This window comes from Chaetodon trifascialis, chromosome 6 (assembly GCF_039877785.1).
Source record: "Chaetodon trifascialis isolate fChaTrf1 chromosome 6, fChaTrf1.hap1, whole genome shotgun sequence".
Classification (NCBI taxonomy): Eukaryota; Metazoa; Chordata; class Actinopteri; order Chaetodontiformes; family Chaetodontidae; genus Chaetodon; species Chaetodon trifascialis.
Window position 1 is genome coordinate 16985752 of NC_092061.1, and position 19373 is coordinate 17005124.

Sequence of the window (19373 nt, forward strand, 5' to 3'; positions counted from 1 at the left end):
TGCAGGGCTTGTACTTGAAGTAGTAATGAAGTATTTTCACAGTGCGGTGTACAGAATGTTTCGTCGACTACATCTTGGCTATCTATATCTTACTCCATATAAAGTCCACGCATGCCAGGCATAGTGAAGAATAACTGATTTAAATCATCTTCAAATCTATCTTAGGTTAATGTGCACCCCTTTAACAATATGTGTCACTGCTTCGCCAATACAGTATGTGAACAGACACTGCTTCTGTCCGTAATTTGATGTAAAAACGATTATTTGACGTCCTCTCATTTCTTATTAAAGGCAGCTGAATTCCCCCCTCGAGATCCCCCGCCGTTGCCATGGTTACCAAGTAACAAACAACTTGGGGAAAGGTCACGCGCCAGATGAGGCAAGTGAGACGTTATCGAAGAAAACGTTTGTTTACTTAATAAACAATGCTGATAACGAGGGATGGAGACAAAAAACACGGGGCCCATTTTCCCTTGGTAAGAGCCGGTTCACTCGTTTCTTCTGGGGCCTTGATGTAGCTTCATAATATCACGTTAGCAGTCGTCGATGTCTTTATTTTGGCTAATGATACTAGCAGTCGTTTCTTTGAGTTGTAGTGAATGTGGACCAGCAGTAGGGCTAGTTAACTTTTTTTTTTTTTTTTTTTTGTAACTTTTTAGAGCAGAAATACTTGTTGAAAATGTCCAATTTTATGCTACAGTACTTTATATTTCTACACAACAACATTTCAGAGGGAAACCCCCTATCATGCATGTGTTTAATGTTAGCATACATTTGAGCTAACTTCAACTTACTCTTGTCTAGTTTCATCTATAACGTTGCATCATATTACATAAACTAATTATAGAAGTTTTTACTCATATAGTGGAGTAAAAAGTACCTCACTTCCATCTGAAATGCATTGGAGAAGTGTAAAGCAACATAAACATAACATATAACAAACATAAACATTGGAGGAAACAACAACCCCCTGTTATGGGTTATTATTTTCAGCCTTGTCTGTTTTCTCACCTGAACTGAACCAGAGAAATGGACTGAAAACAGGGGGAGGAGATAAATACCTAGAATTCATAGGAGAACAAAAAGAAAGAGGGGCAGGAATAGATAAGACGAATGAGTTACAGGATATCTGACATGGTCACGGAGCGGCTTCGTTTAAGCCTACAGTATGTGGTCCAGGCTGATGTATTTCTCTGTTGAGAGAGATGATATAACTGTAAGTGCAGTCTGGCCAGAAGCATTATCACAAAAAAGAGAGATGAGATGACTGCAATGGGAGTGGTCAATATGGATAAAATTCTCTGTCAAGGTCTTTGTAATTCTACATTGTGACATCATTATCTGTTAATAAAGTCACGTCGTCTCAGGCTACACTGTTTATCCTCATTTGCCCAACTTGGATCTGAAAAAACAATTTGTACTTTCGGTGACTCTTACAAATAACAGCATCCCAAACATTCTATAAAACATCTCTATTAGTCTCCCCTACTCATCAAAACTTAGGTATGATTTGTGGCCAATACAGTAGACCTGCAACTAATACTACCTTTGTGAAACTTACAAACTTTATTCATTCATTGCAGATTGTACCTTAACTCTCAAAAGACGTTCAAACTGCTCCGTGATGCTGCAAAATAAGATATCTCCATGAACTACTGTGGGGTTCACTTACAAAAACTGCATGAGTTTAGAGAGATGGATAAGAGTGTTCAAGTGGTAAAATGTTTTTATAGGATCATAAAGTCCAAACACAAAGAGAACATCATGCACAGTGCTATCCATCTGTCAAATCCCAACAGAATAAACCCAATTATAAAACAACATGAAGAGACAACACATCAAAGTAGCCTGAATTATCACCAGGCCCTCGACAGAGAATATAAACCGTCTTATCATCTCCTTTTTCGTCAGATACGACACAGTGCCTGATGTTCCCTAAGCACAGGCTGAGCATCCAATTGGCAAAGCATAAAGGAGGATATAAAAAGACAATTCAGGGAGCAACGTGCATGCGGCTGAAACAGACGCATGTCCTCCTCAAATGTGAAAAATGCTCAAGTGCACAGAAAATTCAAAGTGAAGTAAAGGCCAGTTGTCTCACCGTTTCAAAATCGTATGAGGTCTTTGACTTTTGTCCTTTAATTAATAAGTCTATATTTGTCAGTTTGTATACACACTATGAACACATACTGCAGAGATAAGAGTAGGAGTCTTGTTGCTCTGTGCCAGCTTTACATTTCATTGGTATCTCATGTTGGATTGTAATAACTGTTGAGACAGTGTGTAGCAACAATGCACTGACCTTATTAAAATGTGTAGTATTTTGAGCCTGGCATCTTAGAGTCAAGACAATGTACAGTACATTGTCTCAACATTGATTTCTATTAGATACATAGTTGACACTGCAATATCCTTGTTTATCATTATCCTTAACTTGTATTTGCATTATTTCAACTCCTATGTCAAATATATTGAAACTGCTTTACAGGATTATAAAGTTTTCGTAAATCCTCAGGTACAAAGAGAGGTTGCAGACCAAGTATCTCAAAGCCTCAACAAACAAGATTTCCTCGGTCAGCAGTTGTTGGCATTCGGTAAACGTGAGCCTCGATGACTTCAGTGATTGCTCGTCTGGGGTCCAGACAGGTGTCTCACCGGTTATTTTCCATGGCACTCCAAACCGCAACTCCTCTCAAAAGCCTAGAAAGTGCATCTCCAAAGAGCATGCTTGCTTCTCAAAGCAGATGACCCAAAAGCAGATTCGTCGAGAATATGTGGCTGCTGTGGAGGAAAAACTCAAAAAGCATCCTCTAGCTATGTACCCACACTATAAGGATCACATGACCCCAGAGGTAAGAGGAGATAACGGCAGTCTGGACTACCAGGCTGTTATGTGCCAGTATTACTGCAGAAGAATGAATGTCGCCTGAATGAAGCAGAAGATGTTTAAAATGTTCCTGTGTTATGACATATTTACATGGTGTCTTCATTTCTCTCTAGTTATTTGATAAGGTGATATCTGTTTTGGACCCAGAGATGTGCGTAAGCAGCGCCTCTGCACTTCCTGCGCCTACGGGAGACCATGCAGAAGATGAGGAAAATTGTACAGTGCCAAGTAAGGAAGAAATGGACAGAACAAAACACAATAAAATGCAAGTATTCTGGAGTATTCAGATAATGCAAATTACTTTGATACATTATCTAATTAGAAATACTAATGGAAAATAAATGAATAATGATTATGTTTGGAATGAGGCCACACATTACTTTTCAATCATCTTACAGCAGCCCCAGTGTCCAAAGTCCAAATCCCAGAAACCCTTTCATACTACAAATGAATGGAAATGGTATCAAGAAAGGCCGAATGGTCAAAGTGCATCAACTGAGCGCCCATGAGGACAGGAAAGCAGCCGCCAAACTTTTCAGCAAATGGTTTGCGTCACCGGTAAGTGCAATTAAGGTTACTGTTTGCCAGGCCTCACATAAGAACCCATATAAAGTTAAAATGGTTATACATAAGACTTATGTTTGACTCTTCAGGACGAAGAGACAAATGTCACTGAATCTGCCATATGAGGCAGTTTTGACTGAGGCCTTCAAGACTTTTCATCACCAACTTCCTCAGTTCAAGTAGAGAATGCCATCAGTCTCTCGGGTCAGGAATGAAAGCCTGTCACAGCCACAAACAGACAGGACAGTTGTGTTTCAAAAGTCTCTGAGCCAAATAAAATACAAAAAGAGTAAAGTTAGCCAATTCTGAGGTCCACAAATAGCAGTAAAATATCATCTTTGGCTGCTTATTAGAAAATTCAAAGAACAAGGAGCTGGACTTTTATATCCAAAACAAGTTATAAGATCAGGACTTCCATTTGCTACATAATCTCAACATGCCTTCCACAAGTTGGTTTGTTGACTGACTGAGCAGCTGAAACAGATATGTAACCAGTATGTAACCTTAACTGACAGGAGTTATGCAATGCACAATGGACTGTGACTGCCAGCTGTAAAAGGCAAGACTATACATTTAGAGGAGGTGTTTCAAAAGGCAAGTCATTGGCTTTGTCATTTGTACACAGGAAAGGCGGTTCAAAACCACACTGTAAAGATAAGAAAAAGGAGAAGTGTGTCAAAGTGCGTCTCCTTTTCTCACTGCAGTTTTTGTATAATCTCATTTCTAAAGAGGCAAAAGAAACTGAGGAGGTTGGGTCTGTTTCAGCTCACAGTACAAGGAAACACGGACAATTAAGCACCGTGTATAAGCAGACGTTTTAAGTTTAATTGGTGCCTTAAATTAACTTGAGCCAGTACACATGCTGCATTATTGTTCACTATTCCTCACTATTTGTACCAAGCTTGTCATACTGTGTGTACTATCAAATGTGCAAATATGATGTATTAACACTGCAAAACATGGATTTTTTTTTTAACTGGCATGCTTTCTGGTATGAAATAACAGCTCAAACAAATCCATAAAAAAAAAACTTTATTCAAACAATAAATTACAAAAATACACCTGATTGGTTGATTTTATAAAACATCCCGGGGAGCCTTCATCTGGGGAGCCTTTCGACATAAAAAAGGAGCCTTCTGAAAGGCAAAAAATATAATCAATACTGTGACACGGGATTACAGAAACTATGGTCAATCAGTAGCATTTACTCAATTTTATTAAAAACTGTGAAGGCTGGGAGCTGCTGAAGGACTGAAGTATAACAGGGAACTTCTTTTGCTGAAGTGGCTTTCAGTTGCCTGATTACGTCCTCCTGACGCCTCAGACTTGCATTCAAAAATAAGCGAGAGTAAACATCTGCCTGTCTTTTCATTTGTTACTGATAAACTGTAGGTAGTTAATGTTTGTGTGAATGTGATTCGCTTTCCCTTTCAGTTAATATACAGCTGATAGAGTGTCTTAGAGTAATACAGTAGCTCATTCTGTGTATGCACATGGGTCTTGTTAACAAATAAAAGTCTTTTCTCATCATTAAACATGGAAAATGTTTTCTTGGATAGTTTCTTAAAACCAAAAAATAATGACAGTGTAGTTTAATAAATCACAATCTGTTAGACTGTGTTCAGCAGATACAGAAACTGTGTATATAATGTGCAATATTAACAACTTACTGATTAGAGGAGCCAGCCTCAGGTCTGCTGTGTTATGTTGATGACTGTCAGCTTTTTGGGTCAGAGGTCAAGAGAGAGTGGACGGGTGACCTGCGGCCAAGTGAGAGCAGCTGTGGGAAGGAAGTGTGCTTCGCTGCAGTCGCTGGATGTGATATAACCGAGCCTAGAAAAGTCATTACATATACAGTATGTAAAAAAAACATTCACACTTTGCTGTATTTAACCTAATCAGGCTGCAACTTATGCTAATTTTCATTATTCATTAATCTACTGATAATTTTCTCAATGAATTATTTGTATTTAGGTTTCCATGAAATGTCTGAAAATAGTTAAAAAAAACAGAAAAAAAACCCCTAAACAAACATATTTTGGGAACATTTTGTTGCACTGCATGAAAACAACAAAGCAGTTCTGTCAACTCACTCTCGCTGAACGATTTGTGGTTGATTATTTTGCCGTCCAGCTCAGCTGTCTTCAGGAAATGGGGCTCGCTGTTGGTTTATGCACAAACAGACATACATCACATTACACAGCCTGTAGCACTTTGCGGCACATTGCATGTTGCATGAGGGGTAATAGGTCACATGGGCGGATGATGTGACCATCTTGTAACCTTGAGGAAAGTCTTTCATGAAGTATTCAAACAAAAACACTGGGTTGATTAGGTTTGGGGTGTGCTCCCTACCTGCTGCAGGTTTTTCTCCTCAATCTGGAGCCAGATCTGACTTCTTCAGGCTTGTCACTACTGCTGTAGGTTTTAGGGGAATATTAAAATATACAGCGAGACATTACACAAGAGCATATCACTTTCCACAAGTCCACGAGAAAAAAAACTTAACACAAGTCTTGAAATTATACAAGGTTGTCTATTTTTTTAAGGTATATTACAGCACAAGCAGCGAAACACAGTGCTGTTAATGAGACCACTCATGTGTGTCTCACCCCCTCCTCCTCCACTCCAGCGACTTCCTGCTCACTTAGTAGCATCACATGATTTTCAGATGTGACTTAAGCTAGCCTAAGAGCGAAGCTAATCCTTGCAGTGCATGGGAACGGAGCCAGACGTACAATGGGGTTCTGTGCACTCTCCCCGGTGCAGACCTCCTCCTGTGGAAGCTGCCGCCAGCGGCGTTGTTATCTGCGTGTGGTCTTTGGCTCTCCAAAATCACCCCTCGCAGCTCCTTGACGAGAGACCTGAGCTCCAAGGCCGGGCTATCCTGCTGAATCTTGGGCTTCAGCAGCCAGTGGAGGACAGAGGAGAGAAAAACAGTGTTAATGCACTGCTTTGGTGATGCCAATATTCTAAGTAGCTGGTCTGATGATGATCTCGCAAAAATCAATTTCTGTGAAAACACCATCTTTTATCACTCCTAAGTCAGTAAAACACGTAAAACTATAGTTACACCATTATACTATAAGACAAATGAACAAAACAGTATTTCACTGCTCTGTTGAAATGATTTATCACCACATTTCTCTCCTTACCACAGGAATGTAATGGTGTGTATGTTTTTGATTGAACGGCTGAGCAGATGTGCTGAGCTTGTGTCTGTGCTGCCAAATAAACAATGATTCACACATGTACTTAATGGGCTGGAACTGTGGGAGACAGACAACATATAGGGAGTTCCTAACTGTACCATGATCTGGGTATTGGAGACGTGCTGGGAGGAGGGTGGAGCACACAGTGCAGATTGGGGCAGGAGAGACAGGTCAGGTGGAGGTACATTCAGAGCTGTGTGCAAATTTTGACCTTGGAGCTCCTCCAGAGAAGATAAAATAGGTTATAAATCAAGATTTGTTGAAGGGTTAGTCTGGCTAGAGTCAGATGTTATTAGCAAACATGCACAATGGAGAGAAAACAGTCAAGAAGATTTGCATAAAGAAACAAAACTAAACAGGGGCATATTTTCACACATATGGGCAAACTGTGTAAAAGGTGGATCAGCCTTATCCCCTCTCACAAAAACACCCTTTGTATGTAATCAAGTCTACCTTCAAGTCCAGGGCGTGTTGGAGCTTCAGACGGAAAAACTCCTGCTCCTGCAGCTGGATGAAATCTTGACAGTCTGCAAAGCTCTCTGACATCTTTGGGAGGATACAGAACATATGAAACAATAACACAGTGATGGACACAGAGACAGAACTAGACTGATAAGGTTTGCTTTTTCTTCTTAACACAAATTTATAAACTCAAATTTCTGTGTCGTTCCTGAGGGAGATAATAACTGTTTGAGGATAAGCCCATTTTCAAAGACCTTTTCTGACTGAAAAGATTTTTGTTAAACTATTCTTTTTTGGGCATTTTCTGCCTTTATTAGACAGCAGACATAGAGCAGATGACAGTAAATGAAGGGAAACAGATGAGGAATGAAATGCAGACTGGAGACACTGTCTTAACTCTAAATGCCAGATATCATTTGGTGGTAATATAATGACTAGAACAAAGCGTAAACGAGCACCACCTTATGAAGGATTGCCTCCAGCTGGCTGATCCGGCCCCTTAACTGTTTATCTTTGGAGTGAAGGGCCTCCAGCTCACTGCCAAGTTGTCTCTTCTCCTCTCTGACGAGGTTAAGTTCCTTGAGCTGACGCTGGTGCTCGAGGCTCTGATAGTGCTTCTCCTGGAGAGGGTAGAGAGAGTTCACAAAAAGTACACAAAATGGTGTTTAGCAGTCAATCTATTCATTTGTGGGGCTGGGCAAAGTTGTCTCGACACACTAATTTGAAATATCAGAAGAAAAAAAACTTAGTGAAAAGACTTCATTTATATTAGCTAAACAGCACAAACCTGGACTGAGTCAAATGAAGTCACTGCTCCCTCTTTCATTTTCACCTGAGTCAAAGCCAGATGTATATTTGGAAGAGTTTCAAAACTCATTTAAGTCACTAATAAAAGTCTTACAAAGTAAGCAGGTTTTACTGAGTAGAGACATTAGGATCCCCATGAGGAGAGTAATCAACAGCCACTGTAAGGAATCAGCAAAAGCAACATCAGAAAGTTTCTGGTGTTTTGTTTTTTTTTTTTAATCTGATTTTCCCCCAACTTCTTTGGAATTGGGTTGTATTCCAAGAAGTTGGAAAAGATCTTAAAAAGTGAAACTAAAGTTAAATTGCCAGTTAAAGTAAATTAATTAACTGTTCATGTCAAGAGATCCTGATCTGACTCGATGGATCTACCCAAACACAGGTGCACTCAGTTATTCACCTGGTGCAGCTTCTCCACAGTCTCCTCTAAATGTTGGATTTTGCTTTGCAGGGAGTCGATCTGCTCTCTCCTGGCAGTGATCTTCTCCTGCATGTCCATCGCTGCTCGGAGGCCTGAGGTGGAGACAGAGAGACAGAGGGAGGGCAGGGAGGTGATCAAGACTTTGCACATATTAAGGACATATGTTTATGGTTACATGTGTCAGATTATATCTCAGAGTGCAGCAGAGGAAGAAATATAATATTGCGATTTCCTTGAACTATACTGATAATCTTCTGTGGAAGACTCGTCAGCATTCCTAGATTTCATTAGCATCCAAGTAAATCACCTTTATCAACATTTGATCACAAAGTGGATGTAAATCAGAAGATTTTTCCCAGATGTTTCTCTGAACATTACATCTTTTAATTAAGTCTCAGTTTAAATCATCTAACCGTGTCCATCAGCCCCCTCCAGGGTCCTCAGGGTGCTCCTGACCTGGTCCAGTTCATTGTGGGCGTCCCTGAGCTGACTCTGAAGCTTCAGCACCACACCCTCGTGCTCCTCCTCCTTACAGCTGTGGAGCTGTTGCAGCTGCCTGTGCTCCTCTGAAATCGGGCCCGCACAAACACATGGATTACATCCTCCGAGAGAAACACACTTTACCGCATAAGCAAACACACACAACAATAGAAGGGCTTGGTTAACAGTGAAAACATACCGAACATGGTTCTTTGTTTTCCTAACACAGCAGGACAAGAAGATCATTTGATTTGGCAAAGAAACCCTGACTGCTGAACTCTTTCTAGAAACAGCTGTGTGTAATTCTTGGTGAATGACTGTTTACACTAGTTTACTGTTTGGAGATAACAAAGGTCCTAGAGGTCATAGCAGATGCTTGACTTCATACAATATGGCAAAAAACCACGTGGAATAGTGTATTATGCAACCATTTTTGGTGTTTTATGATGCAGTAGGTCCACCAAAGAACACTGTGGTCTTCACAAGGTAGTAAATTTGTTACTTTTATTCTCTGCCGTCCTTCATATCATGGTTTGAAACAAGCATAGTTTTAAAGTTTCAGATTCGGGTTTGAATAGAATTGAGGATGGAGCTTTAATTAAATACATTTTGGACAATGTTTTACATTTTACATGTATTAGGTAGGCCTGTGCATGCATGTACATTTATTTAATTGCTGGATATCTCCTGGGACACTATATGTAGGCTGTTCAAATTTGTATGAGGTTGTATTTGTTAGATGCCGGTGGTTTCACATATTGGAATATCTGATGTGTTGATGATTAATGTGTCTGAACCAGACATGAAAATAAAAAAATGTATCCATTCAGTCATTATTATAGTGAGAGAGATAGAGTTTGTTTTCAAAACCATTGTTTTGTTTATATGATGGGTATTGGTCTCCTGTGTCTGATCCATGTTCAGTGAAGCTCAGCTCACTAGTGAGGGTGAATAACTGCATGCGCTGGAGCTCCAGCTGGGCGGTGAGCTGCTGTTTCTCCAGAGTTTCCTCCTGAACATGCTGACTTTGTTCAGTCACAGAGGCCTGTAGCTGCAGCCTCTCGTGCTCTGCAGCCGCCAGGTCTGACTTGTGCTGGTTTAACTCAACCTAATCAGCATATGGCACAAGAGGAAGGAAGAGAAACAAAGAGCAGGCGGTTAGTGATGGTGTAGTGGGGTCTGAAAGTTCCCTTCCGTGATCTGGCCATGTTTCAATGAAGCTTTCTGCCATGCTCCTGACCCTGAGCTCCTGAATCTCCAGCTTGTGCTGGTTTAGCTGGTTGCTGAGGAGGCCGTTCTCCTGGTGAAGCTTGTCGATGGTACAGCTGTGCTGCACCGTCATCTGGATGCTGTTCTCCATCTGCAACCTCAGAATATCTATCATCTTTTCTCGTTCGTCCAGCTTCAGCCTCAGCGTCTCTCCGTCTGCATGCAGGGTCTGGCACCTGGAAAGATGCTGGAAGAATCAGTTGAGCTTAATTTCAATGAGCCATAAAAATAGGCATGTTACAGAATCATGATTTATAAGTGATCTAAATAGTATGTTTCAAAAACCTTTGACTTGGTGGCGTATGATATCCTTGAGAAGACTATCCCTACACACACACACACACAAACATACACACTACATGGTTTATTACCTGCTGGGCTTCTTGCTGCCTGAGCTGGAGTTCTTTATTTTTCTCCTCCAGAAGTTCCTGGGATTCCCTCCCCTCCTGGGCCCTCTGCTCCAGTAGGGCCTGCAGGCAGGCTTTCTCCTCCCCAGCTCTGCAAAGCTGCTCCCTGGCAGCCTCCAGCCGTCCTCTCAGGACCTTTACCTCCTCCTGGAGCTCACACTGCTGCTGCTTACCGCACCTCTAGAGGATACAGCAGGAGGCACAGTGGGCCATGTGTATTTAAAAGGACAAAATGTAATTCGTTAAGTGACAGAGTGTTTGCCCCATGATACAGATGCTCCCTCTGTGAAATGTATAGTGGATATTAGGATGGGCATTATAGCCTCAGTCAGTAAACCAGCAAAGCCAATCCTCTAACTAGAACTTCCATCTGAGCCTGGCAATCTTCTTTGAGCACCCCCACCACTGTCTTTCACCAGCAGATTACACACCTCCAGCTCTTTGCATTACACTTGACACAGTGGTCGTTAATGTGAACGTGTACTTATATGAGGACTTTGGGGATGATAACAAGACAAAGAGACAAGAGGTTTTACATTCATGGTGTGCTGCAGCACCTGAAGTTGGCCCAGCTGGGACTGAAGCTCCTCTGCCTGTTGTACAGTTCGCTCCTTCTCTCTCTGAGCATCCATCAGCTGGGACTGAGCCTGAAGGAGCTGCTGCTCCACACAACAAACCTACAATGTCACAAACAGTTTTCAGTCTGACATGGAAAGTTCTGTCAGTGTTGCTTCTCCACATTTACTGGATTCATAACCATGGCTGGAATTTAAAACCAGCACAATCCTGGTAATCTTTAAGCCAGTTCGATTTTACGTATCTCTAGTGATGTGGATACAGTGATAATGTCTCATTACTGACATTCATGCTCAGAATATTATTGTACATTTTTCCGAACCTTATCTTTATGGCTGGTGAGAGCTGACATAAGTTCAGTGACCTGACATCGGTGCAGTGATGTCTGTCTCTCTGCAAGTTTCCTGGGCACAGAAATTATACATATTTTTTGACACAAAGACATTAATTCAGAAATTCACCATCGTCAGATCGTTTTAAAAACACTCTCGGACAAACCAGGCATGAGATGATCTGGTAACAACACTTACTTTAGCAGCTCTAACTTGACACTTAAACTGGCGCTGTTGTTTGTTGTTGAGCTCAGTTTGTTGGTCAGCTGCGCCACCTCCTGGCCAAGACATGCAATCAACTCTTCCAATCTAGGACAGAGCATTTGTTGTGTTTTTATGAGATACAATGGAGTGTGACAGATCACATGAAACAGTTGGATGGGATGAAGTGATACAGCAAAGACCATAATGGTAAAACACTGTCTGACCAGAACTCAATTTGGCTGTGAGTTCATTTGCTGTACTGGTCTGTTGCCTTGAACACTGAGCTGACTTACTAGTTAGGGGACACTCTGTGACTGACGGTTAACAAGTTGATCTTCTGTCAGGTTATGACATCATGTTTTGTAAGCAACAAGCTTAATGACTGCTTGAGCCAGACATGACATAAAATGTGCAAAAACGTCTTGCATAAAAGTGTATTTTAAGAATAGAAACAAAATGTGAAAATATTTCCAGTAATACCTTTTATCATTTGTTCATGCAAATATTAAAATGTTGAAAATAAACACTGAAGTATATTTGAAAAAACACTGATTAATCTGATGATTATTTTATTCCATTTTCTTGTTTAACAGTCCCAAACCCAAAAATGAATGTATTTTTTTTATCATCTGTGACAAAGAAAAGCAGAAAATCCTCATCTTTAAGAAGCAAAAACCTGAGAGTATTTTGTATTTTTATTTGAAAAGTGACTGAAATGATTAATCTATTATCAAAGCAGTTGCTGATTTGTTTTCTGCTGATTGTCTAAATGATTAGTCACTTAATAATTGAAGCTTTACATTAAATTACCTTTCTTTTTGCTCATTGACTCCACTGTTTTCTTCACTGCCCAGGTGTCCCATTGACTGCCACAAAACAGACAAAAAAATGACACATAATAGGAGAAAAGGTTCAAGTCTAAAAGATACTGAACCATAACTGACTTCTAATACTTACCAAATCAAGTCTCTCCTGTTGCTCGTCTGTCTCATCATTAAATTCCTCACTTAACTTGGTGACGTTAGGGCTGCTAATGGCGTTGATTCCCCATTGTTTGTCCTGAGATAACAGTGAGGTGCACATCTCCTTCACATTTCGTTCCAACATCTCTACTTTCCTGTTTAACGCCAACGTCTCATCTTCTGTCTCCTGCAGCTTCTGGTCCCCAGCCCTTTTGATGTTTTGGAGCTCCTCCAACATGCACAGCATCTTTTCCATCTGACCAACATGTTTCCTTGAATCCTTTAATCTACAAATGAAAAGATCTGTGGGTCAAAGTCATTTGAAACACTTTCTTTGCAGAAGTAAAACTGTGCTCAAGTGTTCACCTGAGGTCAGACAGGACATCCTTCTCCATCTGGACTTTATGTAACTTAGCCTGCAGGTTCATGATGGTTTTGTCAAAACCGAGTCTCTCTTGTTGAGGACGATCGTGTGTCTATGTTTGAGAGTGTAAAGTAATATATTAGCAAGAGACAGCCTTACCAATTCAGTCACTAAGACGTCATCAAAATAATAAGACTGATGACTGAAATAAAAGTATGCACCTTGCTGAGCTGCAAGTCAGACAGCTGTTGCAGACAGCCATCTATTGCATTTTCAACCACCTCCTCTGAAGGAAAGCAGATATCCCTTTGGGCCACTGCTTGGTTTAAACTGTCCAGATCACAGACCAGGGGCTGATTCACTGAATGCTGCTGGGCTGAAAGAACAATGGAATCTAAAGATGAGTAATCTGGCAAAAGAGCAAAGGAAGTATTTTGTTTTCCAAAGTGTTTTTTTTTTTTTTTGCTACAAAAACAAAATGTTGGGTGATGCTGTTTGTACTCACAGACATTACAGCTGTTGTCATGACAGCTTTGTCCAGGTGAGCTGTGGATGCAGCCAAACCTCTGCAAGGTTAGTTTGGTTGCGTTTTCCACCTCATCCTGCAGCCTCTGGGTTTCTTTTGTGCGCCTATCAAGCTCCTCACTGTTTAAAACATAAACGTTAGGAAGGACAGAGAGTATAGTTAACAGTGATGCCATAGGACTGTGAAACAGCCGTCCTTTAAATATCAAGTAAATAAACGCGATGTTTAGAGGTCAAGTCCGGGCTTACAATATAAATGTCTGTTTTGTAGATCCATTGATAAATCAAGTCAAAATAAACTCTGAGCTGCCCATGAGTTAGGAGTTGAGCTGAAATCTCAATGAGTTGATTGTTACAAAACAAATGATATTTGGTTTAAGTGAGAAGGGAGAGGACGAGCTTTGAGCTAACGTTACCTTAACTCATCCAGCGTCATGCTGCTGAAGCTTAGCCGAGACGCGCCATGAGCCCCTGCAAAGGAAGTTTAACAAAAGACCTGAAGAACTGAGCAAATCAATTCCAGTAAGTTAACAAGTTTGCTGTTTTCTGTCCGCTTAGCAAGTTGGCTAACAGGAGATTTTCCCCACCTTTGCTAACCGTGCGTTTCCAACTTACCAGTTGCGCCTTGTGGTCGTTTTGCATTGATCAGTGGAGATTCAAACTGTAAAACGTGAGCGCCATTATTACTGGGAAGCCCAATACTCTGAGAATAAGAGGGCTGAAACCCCGATGACATCTTTGTTCGCAAACCATTTAACAGCCTGGATGTAACTCCAGTACCTCCTCGAAGCTAACATCAGCAGCTAGCTAGTATCTTGTCATGGTGAGTTTTCGTTAAACGTAAAGTTTCATCACCATGGAAACACCATCCGTAGTCAAGATAGCGTTATGCTATTGATAATTTGGTGTATTTTGGCGCTAATAATTGACCTAGTTATCATTGCCTGGTTGGCTGAGTTGCTCAATCGGATATTTGGCTAAGTAAAGCTCCCGTTGAAATAATAGCAAAAGTAATGTTAGCGCCATTCTTTAAAATAATCCGTCAACATCCGCTTTTTTTCTTCTACGGTTTAGTGTGACGTAAACGAGTTTCCAGCGGTGCATGATGGTCATTGTGGTTTACGGGCTGGTCAGCGGTGGCTTGTTTATTCAGGGCGGACCCTGACCCTCTGTTTTCAGCAGGGACTAAGGATCCTGTTTATTTGCCACCCATCATCAATAATCAGAATGGAAACATGAAGAAGTATTAAGTGTAATTACGTTGCAGCGCTATTATTATACTGCACGTCGGCGGCGTCTGGGCAAGGTAAGACGACCATTTGTTGAATTACGCCAGCAAGCTAGCTAAATTAGCTTACATTTGTGTTATTTGTGTTTGTGACGCCTTCAATTTTTTGCCATTAATAGATGTTATTGTTCACCCGAACTTCATATTTCAAGAGCCGAATAAAGCCAACAGCAAGTCTATTAATTCATCCTCTTCTGAAATGTGAAATAGCGTCCTTGCTATGATTGATTTGGTGACCTACTTTCTGTTGTTCAGTAGGAATTTAACCGAATGTTAGCAAACTATATTTGACGGTAGCCCAAAACTAATGTCAACATCATGTTTGATTGTTGTGCTTTGGCATATTTTTTACGCATTGTTACTACTATCGTACCAGTAGTGTTATTAGCAAACAAGAGTAGGAAGGTTTTTCTTGGTGAGGGGGTCTTCCACTGATACCTGACACCCAGTAGGTGTGGTCTGGGAGACAACATTTATATGTCCTCTCTGCCTTTCTCTGTCTGCGGGACAATTTCTCCTGTTTTCCTACTTCCACAAATTTTGATGTTCTCTTGGATTGCAATGCAAAACCATTGAAGGATGTTGTTTTCCAGGATGAGGGATCTTCAAGCCATTGACAGCTTGCTCTTGAAAGAGCTGAAGTCATGTTGTGCGAAGGAGGACAACTTTCTTCCCAGAGAGGCTGGCCTGAAGTTGATGGAGTCGGCCTCCACAGAGGTAACCCACTGACCTGATTTTACATTTTTTGGCTGCTTGTGCAGACATATGGGTTTGCTGAAATAGGTGCTATTCCCAGTGATGTCTATCTAATGTATAGTTAATGGTCTGTTTTCAGAGTCACAGTGGTGTGTCTGCGAAATGCAGAGACACCAGAGTGGAAGAGCTGTGGGGTCTGACCAGTTTCTTCGGCTACAGCACCCAAACATTTGTTCAAGCTGTCAGTTTGCTTGACAGATTCCTCACCATCATGAAGGTAGGAATTTAACAAAGCATTCAAGTGTAATGTATTGTTTCAAGTTACAATATCAGTCTGCCAAATGCTTTGCTTTGTAACCCCAGTCTTTGCACGTTTGCTCGACCGCGGTGACCTTGTTTCACCTTGAATCACGGGATGTTGACTCACGCTTGCGACTGCTGTGTTGTTGTGATAGGTGCAGCCCAAACACTTGCCCTGCATTGGAGTCTGCTGTCTTCACATTGCGGCCAAAATTGTCGAGGAAGAGAGCAATGTCTCACCCACCCATGAACTCATTCGAATCAGCCAAAGCAAGTTCACTGTGTCAGACCTTTGCCGCATGGAGAAGATCATCTCAGAGAAGCTCAGCGTGGAGCCTGAAGCAGTAACAGCCTTAACCTTTCTACACCTCTACTACTCAGCCTTCACCTCCCTGTCTGCTGGAAGGTAAACATTTCATACTCTTTTGCTGACTTTTGTTTCTGCTTTGTGAGGTTTGTACTGGCAGATCACATTAGCATTGCCTCTATATTTTAAGGGAGGAGATCCCAAGCATTGGGAGACTGGAAGCCCAGCTAAAAGCCTGCTTATGCCGGCTTGTTTTCTCAAAAGCAAAAGTAAGGATTGTTCTCGGGCGACAATTTTAGAGCATAGCAGCTTTTACTTTGAGGCCTGAGATGTACTAATCTCCCGTTTTTCTCCTTCACAGCCATCAGTGCTGGCACTGTCCCTCATTGCTCAGGAGTTTGATGCCCTCCAGTCCATAACCTTGTTGAAGATTGTTCAGCAATTCCAAAGACATGTAAAGGTATAAAAAGAGTAGAGATTGCCATGGCTGTAGATTGCCAGGGCTGCAACAATGAATTAATTTCTCTATTAATGAAAATGTGATGTCAGATTTATATTCCTGATCAAAGACGTTTATTTCTGTTTCTCTGGACATTTTCGTCCATTGCTGTCAGACTGAAAGATTCTATAAGTCACCATTTGTCTTACTATTTTACCATCTGTTTTACTAGTCTTGACTTGTTGATAACAGCATATTTGAAGACAGTCTCTGTGTGCAGCCTCTCAGATGTTTGTCCTGTGTGTCTTCACAGATCAGTGAAAGTGAACTGCGTCACTGGAAGGAACTTGTGGCCAAGTGCATGACTGAATACTGCTCAAGTGAATGTAACAAACCAGACAACAAAAAGCTTGTTTGGATCGTGTCCAGGAGAACAGCACAGAATCTTCAGGCCAATCACTTCAGTGTACCTGGGTTGCCAACTATTCCTGAGGGGAGCTGGGACGAGAGTGAGAGGTTGATAAACCAGTTTTTCTTTTCATTTCCTTCATGCTGCCTTTTGTCTGACTAAATATAATGTGCTCTGATGGTGAGATATTGACAAAATAGTCATTTGTGAATTCCCATGGACTAACGTTGAAGTCTGCTGGGTTTCTCAAATTCATGACTCAGAAGAATCACAGCTGGTAAAAGTAATTTTAAAGGAAGTTCCTTTTTGGTGTTTGACTGGATCCATTCATTTTTACATGTGTACTGTAGTGATGTGTGGATTACAGTGATATCCCTGCAGATACTCTGTGGATCGAGACTGCTGGATAATATAAATGATAATTGTGATTAATAGCAGATGGGTGATATAATACATGATGAATGAGGAAAATATGAACTACGTTCTCTAAAATATGAACACTGAAATTTTTCCTTTCATGTCAGCAGTGTACTTAAGTCATCCAGCTCAAAGAGATGCAAAGGCTGTCATACTTTTTGAGATTTTGAATATTTATTGCCAGAAACTATTTAGTTTTGGACATTTTTAGATGACTTGCTGTTGCTGGTTAAAATGACAGATCACCAGCGGCAGATTAGATGGAAACTGAGTGATGGCTGGTGTCTGTATTCAGCCAAAGATCATTGTGATTGAAAAGCCACATCATGCAGTGCGACAGCTGAAAACTTTCAAATCTTCAGTACTTGTAGAAAGTAGCTGGTTAAGCACAGTAGGCTGTAGCTTTTAACTGAATGTGTCTGACACACTCAATTAATTTTCTTATATTATGCTGCTCAGGTCGTACCTACAGGTTGTGAACATTAATTAGGCTGCCTCTTTGAGCGTTTCTGCCTTCACAGCCAACGAAAGGTGATTGGATATCTTTGAGATGTAGTAATGTGAGCCTTTAGGTACTTAGAGATGTTGAAAGGTAAACCTGATAAGATTCATTGAAGGATTCAGATTGGATTTGAGAATTGAGTAGTGGACCTGAATTTGCTTTGAAAACACTATAGAACTCCATCCCTCTGAGCAACACAGACTGATCCTGCAAAAGCAGAATAGTGTATAATAATATGACAACAGTTCATGATTGTGTGGATTTTGTAGTGAAGCACAGCATTAACGGCCTCCTCTTGTCTCCTAGCGAGGACTCCTGTGAGGACATGAGCTGTGGAGAAGACAGTCCGTTTGGCTCGCCAGGAAGTGACGGGGAAGGAGCCTTCTTCCCCTCTGCCTTTCTCAAGTGCAAAAAGTGATGAGTCGTCATTGTGCAGTAGCGGCAGATGTGTATTTGTCCCCTGAATTGTAACTGATATAAGGTGGTCACCGTGTTTCAGAGCAAACCTGTGTTCCACTTGTCATAGCGTGTGCACCGTAGTTATGCCAAGTGACAGGTTTCCATCATTAAGTGCCTGTGTTGATTCAGTTTACTGTCTGTTTCTTTAACAACAACAACAAAAAAAACATATCTTAATAATGTAAAATTGCAATATTTTGGCAGCTTGATGGTAGTACATCTGAGCGTCTTTTTCCAAGACGTTCTCTTTGTGTTTGTTTGTGTCCAAACTCGGCACATTCCAGGAAAACGAGTGAAGCACAAGGAAGAATTTCCGGATGTCATGAGGTACACTCACTGTTGAATACCAGCGGACATACTAGCACATCCTCAGTCTTTTAGGTTTTTATACTCTATGCCATCAATATATACAGTATTCTGCAAATGTATGTTATACACAATCCAAATGTGACATATATGACATTGTAGTGTGACAATACCTGACTGTATATGCATGGATACATTGAATATGTGATTATGGATGGATGTTGCTAATGTTGACCAAGATAAGCTTACTGTAAAAAAAAGTTTGAAAAAAATGTACATAAACTGTAAAAAAAAAAAAAAAAAAAAAAAAAAGAAAAAATCATATGTTTTGTCAATGCTACATAATGTGTGTTGTATTTGGATATAATGTGAAATATGTTGGAAGGGCCACAAATAATCCTTCCACATTAAAAAAAGTGTTTTTTATCTATGACTTGTTTTTGCCTTTACTTGAATTCACTTGCTTTGTGTCATGGTTAACTGGAGCATATGGTGCCTATAGAAAACTGACAGACCAGCCATAAACCAGGTCAAGTAAATCAGGAGCACAAAGCCAACATCCTGGATAGCACATGTTAACACATTCCTCTCAGAAAGATTGTAGCATCAACTCAGCATGAGTACATCAAATTTGCTTTAGTAATGCTCAGATTAAAGATCAGGGGGTGCATGTTAGGGGATTTGACTGTAGTCCTCTGATCCCTGTTTCTATCTCATTCAATCTATTGTGGGACAAGCTCTCCTTTATGCTGAGAGCTGCAGAGAAGCTGTTTGTGTGTGT

The 19373-nt window shown here is 40.8% G+C and overlaps 3 protein-coding genes across 4 annotated transcripts; 2 read left to right on the forward strand and 1 right to left on the reverse strand.

Annotated features, from left to right (window-relative positions):
• Positions 1-329: 329 nt before the first annotated feature.
• On the forward strand, positions 330-4991 carry LOC139332907 (protein FAM47B). The gene is made up of 5 exons (XM_070965085.1): positions 330-476; positions 2516-2852; positions 3001-3152; positions 3286-3445; positions 3541-4991. Exons 1-5 carry the CDS (start codon positions 442-444, stop codon positions 3574-3576), a joined length of 720 nt encoding a protein of 239 aa, XP_070821186.1. The 5' UTR covers positions 330-441; the 3' UTR covers positions 3577-4991.
• Positions 4490-14500, reverse strand: LOC139332900 (coiled-coil domain-containing protein 158-like). Of its 2 annotated transcripts, none has more exons than XM_070965076.1 (23): positions 14085-14500; positions 13886-13940; positions 13450-13589; positions 13166-13320; positions 12947-13056; positions 12576-12867; positions 12429-12484; positions 11613-11723; positions 11405-11486; positions 11064-11183; positions 10471-10686; positions 10071-10286; positions 9770-9938; positions 8764-8916; positions 8330-8442; positions 7587-7745; positions 7117-7209; positions 6762-6884; positions 6190-6353; positions 5807-5869; positions 5545-5612; positions 5122-5284; positions 4490-4587 (listed from the first exon to the last, which is right to left on the reverse strand). In XM_070965076.1, exons 1-22 carry the CDS (start codon positions 14203-14205, stop codon positions 5169-5171), a joined length of 2895 nt encoding a protein of 964 aa, XP_070821177.1. In that variant the 5' UTR covers positions 14206-14500; the 3' UTR covers positions 4490-4587; positions 5122-5168. The 2 variants fall into 2 exon arrangements, with proteins under 2 accessions (XP_070821177.1, XP_070821175.1); XM_070965074.1 differs by having other exon boundaries at positions 13166-13353.
• Positions 14501-14580: 80 nt separating this feature from the next.
• LOC139332904 (cyclin-G2-like) lies at positions 14581-19018 on the forward strand. The gene is made up of 8 exons (XM_070965081.1): positions 14581-14775; positions 15351-15474; positions 15593-15730; positions 15909-16159; positions 16251-16329; positions 16422-16520; positions 16813-17015; positions 18134-19018. Exons 2-8 carry the CDS (start codon positions 15352-15354, stop codon positions 18243-18245), a joined length of 1005 nt encoding a protein of 334 aa, XP_070821182.1. The 5' UTR covers positions 14581-14775; position 15351; the 3' UTR covers positions 18246-19018.
• The last annotated feature ends 355 nt before the right edge of the window (positions 19019-19373 follow it).

Excerpts from the sequence above, each read along its gene's own strand:
- LOC139332907 (XM_070965085.1), top strand. The coding sequence starts at position 442 with ATGGAGACAAAAAACACGGGGCCCATTTTCCCTTG. Across the intron at positions 477-2,515 it reads ACGGGGCCCATTTTCCCTTG|GTACAAAGAGAGGTTGCAGA; the intron begins GTAAGAGCCGGT and ends GTAAATCCTCAG. Across the intron at positions 2,853-3,000 it reads AGGATCACATGACCCCAGAG|TTATTTGATAAGGTGATATC; the intron begins GTAAGAGGAGAT and ends ATTTCTCTCTAG.
- LOC139332900 (XM_070965074.1), bottom strand. The coding sequence starts at position 14,205 with ATGTCATCGGGGTTTCAGCCCTCTTATTCTCAGAGTATTGGGCTTCCC. Across the intron at positions 13,354-13,449 it reads TGACAACAGCTGTAATGTCT|ATTACTCATCTTTAGATTCC; the intron begins GTGAGTACAAAC and ends CTCTTTTGCCAG. Across the intron at positions 5,285-5,544 it reads CCACAAATCGTTCAGCGAGA|GCTCGGTTATATCACATCCA; the intron begins GTGAGTTGACAG and ends TGACTTTTCTAG.
- LOC139332904 (XM_070965081.1), top strand. The coding sequence starts at position 15,352 with ATGAGGGATCTTCAAGCCATTGACAGCTTGCTCTTGAAAGAGCTGAAG. Across the intron at positions 15,475-15,592 it reads TGGAGTCGGCCTCCACAGAG|AGTCACAGTGGTGTGTCTGC; the intron begins GTAACCCACTGA and ends GTCTGTTTTCAG. Across the intron at positions 16,330-16,421 it reads TTGTTTTCTCAAAAGCAAAA|CCATCAGTGCTGGCACTGTC; the intron begins GTAAGGATTGTT and ends TCTCCTTCACAG.